The sequence below is a fragment of the Mus caroli genome, unplaced genomic scaffold, assembly GCF_978045245.1.
Source record: "Mus caroli unplaced genomic scaffold, Mus_caroli_1 scaffold_4, whole genome shotgun sequence".
Classification (NCBI taxonomy): Eukaryota; Metazoa; Chordata; class Mammalia; order Rodentia; family Muridae; genus Mus; species Mus caroli.
In genome coordinates this window covers 32,643,859-32,656,172 of record NW_028227259.1, presented here as the reverse complement: position 1 = coordinate 32,656,172, position 12,314 = coordinate 32,643,859, and the positions used below count along the sequence as shown (strand labels likewise).

At 42.4% G+C, this 12,314-nt stretch overlaps 2 protein-coding genes across 2 annotated transcripts in view; one reads left to right on the top strand and one right to left on the bottom strand.

Annotated features, from left to right (window-relative positions):
• Hadhb (hydroxyacyl-CoA dehydrogenase trifunctional multienzyme complex subunit beta) overlaps positions 1–1,211 on the bottom strand; it is a 30,863-nt gene extending 29,652 nt beyond the window's left edge. The window contains exon 1 of the mRNA XM_021163084.3: positions 1,101–1,211. The gene's annotated coding sequence lies outside the window, so the exon portion shown is untranslated. The remainder of the gene's footprint in view (positions 1–1,100) is intronic.
• Positions 1,212–1,364: 153 nt separating this feature from the next.
• The window catches only part of Hadha (hydroxyacyl-CoA dehydrogenase trifunctional multienzyme complex subunit alpha), a 34,380-nt gene continuing 23,430 nt past the window's right edge, over positions 1,365–12,314 (top strand). Inside the window, exons 1-4 of the mRNA XM_021163083.3 lie at positions 1,365–1,600; positions 8,596–8,637; positions 9,290–9,360; positions 11,315–11,448. Of these exons, the coding sequence (XP_021018742.1) occupies positions 1,534–1,600; positions 8,596–8,637; positions 9,290–9,360; positions 11,315–11,448 (314 nt within the window). The 5' untranslated portion in view covers positions 1,365–1,533. The remainder of the gene's footprint in view (positions 1,601–8,595; positions 8,638–9,289; positions 9,361–11,314; positions 11,449–12,314) is intronic.

Here is a 12,314-nt window from a genome sequence, read left to right as displayed (position 1 = left end):
AGAGTTGCAACGTGTATGTGTGTGAATGGTTCCATTTTTTGTCAGTTCCATCTCTAGTTTAGGAAAAATGATAAAAAGCTGCAGGCAACACAAAACAAGTATGTAACAGAGCACAGGGTGGGCTCACAAAACAAACTATTTTCTGTGTGGCTCTTTACAAAAAAAGGATATGAAATAGGTGTAGTGGAAGGCGTAGTATGGGAAAAGGGTTCCTTTTCCCATACTCCGAAGTGGTCGTTTAGTGCCAGCTTAAAATGTTCTTGGTGGTGGAAGACTTAGTTTGACTAGAGCTTTACAACAGGACGCTCCTTTCTTTCTAGAATCATTTTAGCCATTTCTTTCCTGTCTGGCAGAATAATCAATTAACTAGCAAGTGCCACTTCTGTTTGAATCCTGGGCTTGCCACAGAGAAGGTATTATAATCTTCCTGAGCCTGTCAAGTCACCGAAAGTGCAAATGAAACGTGGGGTTTGTGCATATTAAACAAAATGGTGCACACACCGGAAGCTGACTTTACTTTCTTTTGAAAACAGTTTATTTCAAGGCTCATCTTTCCAGCACCAAAACAAACAACTCACACCCTGGTGCCCGGAAAAGTAGACGTAGGTTCTAGATTAATTCTACCACCTGTGGCGCAGTCTCAGTCACCAGCTACCGCTACTTCACAGATAAAAGAGTGAGGGTGGCAGGTTTGCCCAGATGTTTGCTGGGTTAGAGAATGCCCGTGAACCCTGGATCACCAAGCAGACTGGAGGGCTGTCTGGACTGCTTTCACCCCCGAGGCCCGCACTTAACGACGCGTTCTCAATCTCTACAGCCGCCAGACTGACTAGACAGGTCAACAACAGGGGAAACGACACCGCTCTGACACAGCCCAGCGTTTCACACACACGCAATCCATTCGTAAACCTGAAGTGACAAATGCAGACAGAAGACACCGCTGCCGCGAGCTACGCGAGAACGCGATCACCGCCGGTCCTGAGGCGGTTCGCACTGGAGGCCTGGACCAGCCTGTCCCGCTCTTGGGACTTCGACCCTCACAGCAAAGGGAAGCGGCCGCGGGCATCGACGAGAAGAGTCGGGAGCAAAGTGGCACCTGCCTGCGGGGAAATCAGAAGAAAACCGAGAAGCGCGCTGCCGCACCTTAGAGTCCGCGAAAACTGCCGCTGCCAACAAGGTCAAGTCCAGACTGACAAACGTCCGCCCAAGCCGAGGGGCGGCTCCCGCTCCGCAAGGACCCCTCTCGCCCCGCCCGCCATCACCGCGGCATTTACGGGCTGCCCGCTGAACGCCTGAGCAGAAAGTCAGACACTCCGCCCTCTCCTCCGAGGTCCTTAGTCTCCCCTTCAGAGAAATCATCCTTTCGGCTCGCTTAGTTGAGAGCAAGAGGTAGGGTGACAGGACGGGTGACAACTCAGAGTCTGCGTTTTAGTAAGGCGGCACTTAGGACACCCTGCCGGACCGGCTCAGAAAAGAAAAGCCCTCGGCTCCATTGCCCCCTACTAGAAGAGCTTTCGTCCTCTTCTGCTCAAGATGGTGGCGTCCCGGGCGATTGGCAGTCTCAGTCGCTTCTCTGCCTTCAGGATCCTACGCTCCAGAGGTGAGCCTGGAGAGGGCTCGGGAGAGTCTCGGAGTGCCTTCAGGAACTGGGGCGGCGGGGAGCAGCGTTTGCCCCTCACTGTCTGCCTCCCACCCCTTTCCCGGGACCTGTGGAAATGGGGCTACTGTTCCGAGACCCTATTTCCTGTGTCCTTGCAAAGGAACTGTCACACCCTCTCGCCCTGCTCCGGCAGTGTCAGGCTCTCCCCTAACTTCCCTGAGTCTTTTCCACTTAGTCTGGCAGTTTGCGCAGGTCTCTGCTGTAGCCCTGTGCTCACGCCCCTCTTGCCTCCCTTAATGTTTGTCTTGGCCCTGACACTGCTAAGTTCGGAGGACTAAGTAAGACCTGTCACATTTTTGAAGCTCTACCACATGTTAGTCGCCATAAGAGATATCTATCAGCCTTCTCGGTGACATTGACTACTAGCCTTACAGATCAGTGCCACTCCTTGATCTTTTCCGTCAAAACCATTTTTTTTTTCCTCCCAGAGAACTCAGCTCTCTCACTTCAGTAATCCTAGTTTGAATGTATAGAAGGTTGAAACTGGAGGTTCTCCGACTTAGGCAAAGAAATTTTGATGAGGAATAAAATTTTTGATCACTTAGAAACTATTTCTAATCTCATTTCTGTCGATTCCCAGTCAGGGTCCAGGAACTGCATTCCTCTTCAAGCTGGCATTGAAAGGGTTAAAGGGATGTTGTTAGAAAACGGCCCTTTCCAGACATCCCAAATGTAACTTCATTGTGTATCATACTTGATACCAGTTACTTCCCAGACTTAAGTTTGTAACGTGAATTAACTTTAATTTTCCTCACAAAAAAAGGGGGGGGGGAATGCGTGTAGAATTTACTTCTCTTACCCTACCCTGGCATTTAATTGATTGAATCTTTTTCTACTTTTTTTTAAACCTCCATAGATCGATTATGTGTAAATAGCCAAAATTGCTACCATATTACCAAAAAAAAAAAAAAAAAGTGAAATGGGCTGGGTGTGGTATTCACCTTTAATATTAGGTGGGTCTTTGTGTTCATGGCCTGTCTGATCTACATAGTGAGTTCCAGGCCAGTCAGGGTTACACAGTGAGACCCTGTCTTTTAAAAGAAGAAAAGAGCCGGACACGGTGGCGCACGCCTTTAGTCCCAGCACTTGGGAGGCAGAGGCAGGTGGATTTCTGAGTTCCGAGGCCAACCTGGTCTACAGAGTGAGTTCCAGGACAGCCAGGCTACACAGAGAAACCCTGTCTCGGGAAAAACCAAGAAAGAGGGAGAGAGAGAGAGAGAGAGAGAGAGAGAGGAAAAGAAAGAAAAGATCTTTATGTCTCCTGTTTGCACTTGGTTGTGTTTCCTTTTCCACATTTATAACAGTTTTAGGGGAAAAAAGGCACCTATGGTCCTGTATTTGATGTAAGGTACTTTCATGAATTGGCAGCCAGGATAGCACTGGAGTGGTGATTGGGTCACATGTTCGCTTGTCACTAGCTAGCTGTTGACTTTGCCCTTTCATCTAAATGGGCTTTCTTTTCCCATCTGTGAAATGAATGAGAGTGATTTTTTTCTTTGACAGGAGTAGTAGTATGATGGAGCAATTAAAAGCATTAAATACGGACTTTGTCATCTGGCTTGAATCTACAGTTTACCTTCTAGTGACCTTGGGAATTAATTTCAGTATCTTTCTCATTGGTAAAATGGAGTCAATCATGTTAAATCTAAAGAAGTTATATTAGGTATAACACAGGCATACATTCTCAATAAATATTAGTTTTTTATCCCTTAGAAGCAATGACTATATATAGCTGAGAACTTGTAATCTATCCATTTTACATAGGTAATAAAAAGCTAACAGCTAAAATTTTCTATACTTCTACATAGAAACATATCTAAATATATAAATTGTATTATTTTTCATTAAGAAAATGTAGTCTAGGGGCTGGTGAGATGGCTCAGTGGGTAAGAGCACCCGACTGCTCTTCCAAAGGTCCAGAGTTCAAATCCCAGCAACCACATGGTGGCTCACAACCATCCGTAACGAGATCTGGCGCCCTCTTCTGGAGTATCTGAGGACAGCTACAGTGTACTTACATATAACAATAAATAAATCTTTAAAAAAAAAAAAAAGAAAATGTAGTCTAGGGCTAGAGAGATGGCTCAGAGGTTAAGAGCACTGACTGCTCTTCCAAAGGTCCTGAGTTCAAATACCAGCAACCACATGGTGGCTCACAACCACTCGTAATGAGATTGGATGCCCTCTTCTGGAGTGTCTGAAGACAGCTACAGTGTACTTACATATAATAAATAAATAAATCTTTAAAGAAAAAGAAAGGAAAAGAAAATGTAGTCTATTATAGCTACAGATTATTTTAATACCAGCTTATGCACTTTGAAAAAATATGCAGGAAAGTCTATTTAAAATTAGCTGTACACCTGATTTGCTATTTAGAGTCTAGACTCAGCAGGTCAATCCTTGACCCTGAGAGTGTGTGGAGGCATTGCCAAATGCTTAATGGACTATGGAACTTACTGGAAAAAGAGCTCTTGTACAATACTGTTATTCTGACATGACTACCAAAAAAGTCACAAGTTGAAATTAATATCCATTTAATTCCTACCTTTCCTAATTCCTAAGTATGTAAGTGGTAAAACAATTTTACAAGAAATGAACGGCAATTAGTAGTTATTTTTAAATCTGACTCTCACTTCTTGTCTCAGGGTTGAATTTTGAAAAAGCTATAAATTTCTATAAACTAAAGTAACATTTCCAGTTTTCAAAGTTGTACAGCACAACCCAACCCTTCCCACTGACTATAGTTTTATATGACCTTGTAGATATTTTCTTGAGTTACACATGAAGATGATTAGAAAGTAGGGCAAAGGTTTTGCATTTGCTGGCACTGAAAATGTAGGCTAAAGTTCACGCCACCGCGTCTGTATAGTAAGCTGTGTTGTTAGGGTAAGGCTGGATTCCAGAAGCAGTTACCTTGTACTTTGGTTTGATTAAATTGATAGTGGTTAAGATTTTTTTAATGTTTGTTCATTTACTGCTCTTTCTCTTTGCTTTTTGTCTCTGTTGGTTTAGAGGAGGTTTTGTGTAAGTGTGTGGGAGTGTGTTTACCACAAAGAGAGGTTAGTCGGCAGGAATTAAAATGGCTTAACAATAGGCTAATGAGCACCAGCTCTTTTTTTATTACTATTATTTGTTTGTTTGCTTATTGAGACAAGGTCTCAATAGATCTGGCTAGCCTGGAACTCCTAGGGGTCTGCCTCCCTCTGCCCTCAGAGGTGTGTGCCCACACCCCACTTTGCATCTTCAACCTTTAAAGAACAAATATTTGATTTTTAAGATAATAACTCTGCCCTGAGGAATACAAATACTTGTGAACTGGGCATTCCATTAAGGCAGGAAGATTACAAGTTCTAGCTAGCCTGGGCTGGCTAAGAGTACCTCACCTGGAAAACAGTTGCAACCATGTTGCTTTTGAAGGTTGTTTTTTTGTTTGGTTAGGTGGGTTGGTTGGTTAGTTTGGTTGCTTTGTTATTTGCTTCAGCATTTGTATTCTATCACTTACATGCTTACTTTTCTAGGCTTCTGTCTGTCTTTGTACCTCACCCCTTCCTACTTGGACTAGCAGTCAGTCCATTTCTACTTCAGGATACTTTACTCTTTCCTAGGTAGATTCCCCATCCCATGCTGCTTTCCCACTAGAATTTGTACTTTACAATTGGATTTTCAGAACTGGGTATTGAACCTAGGTCCATGTGCGTGGTGGGCAAACAGTCTACACTGAGCTATTTTCAAATCTTCACCTGTGTCCCCCCAATCCTCCCCCCCCCCCCCCCCCCCGGGCCCGAACAGGAGCTGATTCAGTGCCATGTCCTCAGCACATGCCCTGGAGCTGCCCTGGGATGCAAGCTCCACCAAGAAAGGGGCCCTGTACATTTTGTTGACGATCAGAACTGAAGGGGTTTTTTTTTTAAGATTTATTTATTTTATTTTTATAGATATGTATATACATACATACATACATTCATGCAATTATGTGCATGTGTGTGTGTGTGTGTGAGTACACTGTAGATGTTTACAGACACACAAGAAGAGGGCATCGGATCCCTTTACAGATGGTTGTGAGCCACCATGTGGTTTCTAGGAATTGAACTCATGACCTCTGGAAGAGCAGTCAGTCCTCTTAATGGCTGAGCCGTCTCTCCAGCCCCAAGAACTGAAGTTTCAATATTAAGAAATAAGTAATTAGTAGTTGATAGTATTTTTAGGGCAGTGTTTCTCAACCTTCCTAATGCTGCAAGCCTTTAACACAGTTTTATATGTTGTGGTGACCCCCAACTATAAAATTATTTCATTGCTACTTCATAACTAATTTTGCTATTGTTAGGAATCATAATGTAAATACCTCCTGATTTACAGCACATCTGATATGTGATCCCAAAGACCCACAGGTTGAGAACCAGTGCTTTAAGGCATCTGCCATGTCTGAGTACAGATGTTTGCATGTGTAACACTTAAGAAAGTGACAGTTTGTCTTTTTTTTTTTTTTTGGAACTAAGGAAAGGGACAATTTTCCTAGAATAGTCAGGCAAATTTAGAACTCTGTGGTCAGGAGAAGGGAGTGAAGAATTAGAGAGCAGCATAGACGAGACGGTTTGAGGTGAACATGAGTATAGATGAAGGAGAAAAAGAGGGTGTTCTGAAGAACCCTAAAAGCTGCATTTAGGGGATGTTGCCTCTGAGCTACTCCAGAACAACCTGCTTATCACCTAAAGCTTGCTTAGAGCAGGGTAGGCGCAAGCCTTTAGGATGGAGGGGCTATAGAACAACGCCTCAAACAAATTTAATGTTTGTCCAAAATTCCCCTTAGGTTCCCTGTCTTCTACCTAGAATCTAGCTGGAAAGACCCTGCACTGGGCCAGTCTTGTGTGCTTGCACGCAGAGGATCCAGTCCTCGTCACTGTTAGAGAAAAGCCCAGCCCTGAATTAGAACTGACTGCTGCACGTGGGAGGGGCCATGACACTGATGTGACTGACATGAGAAAGGCAGGTCTAAGATTCCCCAAAGTGCAGTTAATTAGAACTCTGGACAGGATAATCCTTAGCAGCAAAACAGTAGATTTCCCATACTCTGAGGAGGGAGAATGGGAATTATATGCTAAGCCAGACAGAGTTATTCACAGCCAACCAATACTGCTGGCCTTCCTCAAAACTTATTGTGAAATAAAATATCTAGTGTAACTCAGTGGTAGAGTACTTCTCCAGCTTGTATCTTTGGGTTTAGTAACCCTCAGCACTGTGCCTTGATAGGCACTCTCTTAATCACAATCTATTGAGGTCAAGGCCAGCCTCATCTACATAACAAGTTCTTCTAGACCAAACAAAACTCTTAGCAGTTGGGAGGTTAAGGTAGGAAAATCATGAAATCAAGAATTCAAGGTCATACTGAGCGAGGTGTTTATTTCCAACCTAGCCTGGACTACACTGTGAAACCCTATCTCAAATAAAAACCAAACCAAAACAACAATAACAAAAAACAGATTGCCGGGGCTCTGAACCTATGATCTTTTGAGTCTCAGTGCCTCCCAAATGCTAAGGAATGATAATGATAGCATGTGGACCACCATGTGAGTCCGGCTACTATCTCAATGGCTGCTTTTCCTGTAGTGCTGGGGCTGCTTACCAAAGGCGTCCAGTGAGCAAAGTAATAATTAGAACCAAAATGGCTAAGGCCATATGATGGGATCTCTTTGTGGTCCCTCTGAAGAACTAAACAAGTTAGATGATAAGGATCAACTAGTAAGCAACAGAGAACAGAGTGGAGTTTGTTAGGCAGAGATTGGGAACATTACTGGTGGAAGGCAGTTTCAGTTAGGTATGCTTAAACCAGCAAGGTGTGACATAGAGAGTTTCCTTTACAGACAGTGCTTGCCTTCTGATTTCACCGTTTGGTTTGGTTTGGTTTGGTTTGGTTGAAACAAGGTCTCACTATATAGCGTGGATGACCTGGAACTCACTGTGTGAAGTAGACTGGCATCAGACTCACAGACATCCTCCTGCCTCTGCCTCCTTAGTGCTGGGATTCAGTGTATGCACTACCATGCCTGGTGGCTTTTTTTGTTTGTTTTTTAAAATTTATTTATTTTTATTTATGTATGCATATCAGTGTATGCCACGTGTGTGGGTGCCCATGGAGGTCAGAGGAGGGCATCAGATTCTCTGGAGCTGGGCCACTATGAGCCTTTCTGCCAGTGTGGGTGCTGGAAACATGCTTTCCTGCATGTTTCGCTTGCTGGCCTGGAAATCACAGAGACCCACTTGCCTCTGCCTCCCCAGTGCAGTTTTAGAGGTCAGAGGTCCTTAGTGAGACTTGGGCTGAGGACACTTAGCTCAGTGGTATGGTGTTTGCCTAGCATACAATAGACCTGGGTTTAACCCCAAGAGGAAATGGGGAACTAACAAGGGCACTACCAAAATGGGTCTCACTAGGCCCGCATGGTGTTGACAGGGTTCTGTTTTTCCTGAAGCCCCTGAGGGAAACCCATTGCTTTGCATGGTCTAGTTCTAGAGACAGCCTGTGGTCCCTGCCTGTGCTCATCTCCTTCCTTCAGCAAGCTGGAGCTGGGTCCCGGTCACATGTCTCTGATTTTCTTTGTGATTACACTAAGTCCATTTAGATAATCCATGATACCGTCCCCATATTAAGGTCAATCTTAATTCCATTTGCAGTCAGAGCCCTTCTTTGCACACTCACATTGTAGAGATGCAACCTCCTTTTTTTTCTGGGGGAGGGTATCTTCTCCCTACCTTACTTGCTGTCTGGTTAATCATTTGATCTGATAATTAAAATAAGAAAGGTAATAGATTAGTCTCAATAATGGCCTAGAATACGTTGTTCTGATTTAGGAATTTATTGGCATAAAAACAGTTTTTCTGATTTGACAAATATTAAAGAAATTCTATTCAGGAAGTAATTTTGAAACACTATTGTCTTGCAGGATGCATTTGCCGCAGCTTTACAACGTCTTCTGCTCTGCTGAGTAAGTTCACGCTTGCTTATGTACTTAACACTGCTCTTTATAATCCTTTTGTTCTTTTAGATGATAATATAATCCCATCTTATTGTACATTCATTTTCCTCCTTCCAACCCCTCCCATACATTTCCCTGGTTCCTCAAATTTATGGCCTCTTTCTTTGTTGATGTATATATGTGTGTGTATACATATGTACATATCCCTAAATATGTACATATTTGTGTGTATATCCCTAAATATATATTCCCTAAATATATATGTGCATATATATGTATACATACATATATACATATATACATCCCAATATGTATGTATCCCTAAATATATGTATATATTATATATGTATGTAGTGTAATGTAGTATATGTATATATAACAACAAAGAAAAAGAAGTCATGAATTTGAGAGAACAAGGGGAGTATATGGGAGGTGTGGTTAGAGGAAAGTAAATAGTGTATGTGTATATGGGTATGTGTGTGTGTGGTGTGTAGCCCTGAATATGTATGTGTGTGTTCATCTCTAAATATGGGGTGACGGGCCTAAATATAACTGTCCAGTCCATATAATGGCGCTTGTATGTATATGATTTTAACATCACTTTGTAAATGTTTTTTTATAATAAACATGTTTAGAAACAAATTTGTCTTCTCTTTTTTAGCCAGAACCCATATTAATTATGGAGTCAAAGGGGATGTGGCAGTTATTCGGATTAACTCACCCAATTCAAAGGTACTTAAACTTTCTTTAGTTAATTTCTACCAACCACAGTTATGAATCCTATCCTACATAGAAATAAAATCTCCCTGTCTTGAGTGGACTTGTCTTATGATTTTTAAAATTTTGTGAGTTTTATAGATGTTCTTGAATGAGAATTCCTTCTTGGGGCCATGGGTAGTGACAAAGGCAGGCAGATCTCTGTGAATTCTAAGCTAGCCTGGTCTACAGAGCAAGTTCCAGGTCAGCTAGAACTCCATAGTGAGACCCTGTCCCAAAACAAGGAAAAAAAAATTCTTCTTGGTGATGTTTGGTTGGAGAAGCAGAGGCAGGTGGATCTCTATGGCTTCCAGCAGCCAGAGCCCCTCAGTGAGACCCTATCTCAGAAACAGACAGGACACAAAAAAATAATTCCTTCTTGTTGCTTCTAGGTATCAAGATGAATAAAACTAGCCTTCTTTTGTTACATAGAATGAGGATGATAGAATATGATGTTGATAAGACTTTATCCACCTCATTACTGCCTTACAGAGTCATTACTCATAGTAGGACGGCTGCGGTAAATATGGAAACTAAAAGAGTCATTGGTCAAGTTCATGGCTGTCTGGGGTAACTGTGGATACTTGGCTCTTGAGCCTCCTGGGGGATTGAATGACCCGGACAGTCCACGTGCTAGAAATCAGGTTCTGTGAAAATGGAACCTGGATCTTGGCAAGTTCAACAGTGCAGGAAGCAGCACCCCCATCTTTTGCCAAGAGTTGCAAAATTCCACAGGAATTCATTCTCCCCCCATTTCAAATATAAAGGTGTCTTTTTTTTTTTTTAAAGTCTTATAACCAGGGCCTATAGAAATAGGAGATTTTGAGCCAAGCATGGTGGCTCACAGCACCCGAGAGACACAAATAGAAAGAAGTCTAGGTCATCCTCAGCTACAGAGTTCAAGGCTAGCCTGGGCTATATAAAACCCTGTAGGAAATAGGAGGATCTGTACAGGAAAACACCTAAAGCTACTACAGATTAACAGTAATTGGCGCCAGTTTCTTCACTAGAGTTAGGCTTATACTAACTAACCAGTGATTCAGATTTGATTTTTTTTAACCTAATTTTCTGAAGTTGAATATATTTACAAAGTGAAATCCATACAATGTCTAATTTTAATCCCTTTTTTTGTAATGTTCTATAGGTTCCCCACAACCACCAATAAATATTTGTAGATTTGCATATGATCCAAACTCTTAGGACTACAACCTCACATTCTTGTTTTTATTTTGGGGGTGTTTGTTTGTTTGTTTGAGATGGGGCTCACTGTGTATCCCAGATGGCTGGGAACTTTGTGTGTACACCAGACAAGCCATAGGCTTGCAGCAGTTCTCCTTCCTCTGCCTTATTTATTTATTTATTTATTTATTTATGAGACAGGGTTTCTCTGTGTAGCCCTGGCTGTCCTGGAACTCATTCTGTAGACCAGGCTGGCCTTGAACTCAGAAATCCACCTGCCTCTGCCTCCCAAGTGCTGGGACTAAAGGTGTGCGCCACCACTGCCCGGCTCCTCTGCCCTCTTAAGTTCTAGGATCAGAAGTAAGGCCAATGCTGGCTGTCCCTATTTGAGACCACCTCACTTTTGCTTGTATTGATGTATTTGGGAGTGAGAGTGAAGCTAAGTCTCTTCTCCCACCTTTACATCGGGTTCAATGCTCAAGCTCAGGTTGTTGGACTTGCATGGCCAGCCAGTTAACCACCCAGCATTCCTCCAGCTTGTGAGACCCATTGTTAAAGGGAGGGTACTAATAATTAACTAAAGCTACCTGAAAGCTGCTGGGTTTTAGGGGGTTTTGGTCGGTCTGTGTTTTAGTTTTGTTTTCTTTTCTTCTAGCAATATGTGTCTGCTGCATAAACAGACTTGACAGTGATTGTGTATGTATGTGAAATTTCCAGTTTAAACCCTTAGATGTAGCTCTTTCTCATGTAGGTAAATACATTGAATAAAGAAGTACAATCAGAGTTCATAGAAGTCATGAACGAAATCTGGGCCAATGACCAAATCAGGAGTGCTGTCCTTATCTCATCAAAGCCTGGCTGCTTTGTCGCAGGGGCTGACATCAAGTAAGTTTATCCTGCCTGATTATGTATTTTTAAATAATACCTTCTCTAAAATAAGATAGAAGTAAATTCTCCAAATGGTTGGGTTTTTTTAAGTTGTTTTCCAGGGTATAATAAAGCTCATGAAATAAGGGATTTGTTGCTTAAATCATAGATGACTAAATACAGCTTTTTCTTAAGTTAACCAAGAATGATTGCCTAGTCTTCATCCATCAGACCAGCAAACATTTAGAGCGCAGTTTGGCAGTACTTAGCAAAATTGAAAGTACAGGGGCTGGGGAGATGGCTCTGTGGGTAAAACCCTGCTGCTCAGCCAAGAGTCTGAACTAGAATTCCAGCATCCATGAGAAAGCTGGGCACAGTGAGTCTGATGGATCACTTTGTCTCAAAAGTAAGATGTGAAGAAACCACCTGACATTGGCTTCCACATGTGCCCGCACAGGTGAGCACACGTGCGGTACATCCACACAAGATGTGGGGGCAATACATACATTCCAGCCACATCCTCTTATCCAGGTGTATATACTAAAGAAATCCTACTCCATTCATAAGGACCAGTGGAGAGGAATAATCAGGCCTGTGTGTAGACAGATAAGGAAGCATTTGAAACAAGCTACAAGTCAGTAGGAAAACAGACATGTCTGGCAAGTAAAGACTACAAAATAGCTCAAAGAGAGTAACTAGATCCAGAGTATAACCTTAGAACTGTCTAGTCTGATAGTGAAAATATTTACCAGGTGATGTTCTTGTTAGAACTTTGTGGTCAATAGTTTGTTATAGAGCAAAATAAATTGTGTAACCTGTTCCATTCTGTGTTTGAAGACTCATTGCCAAATATTGATATACATTGAGATAAGTATATAGTGGGT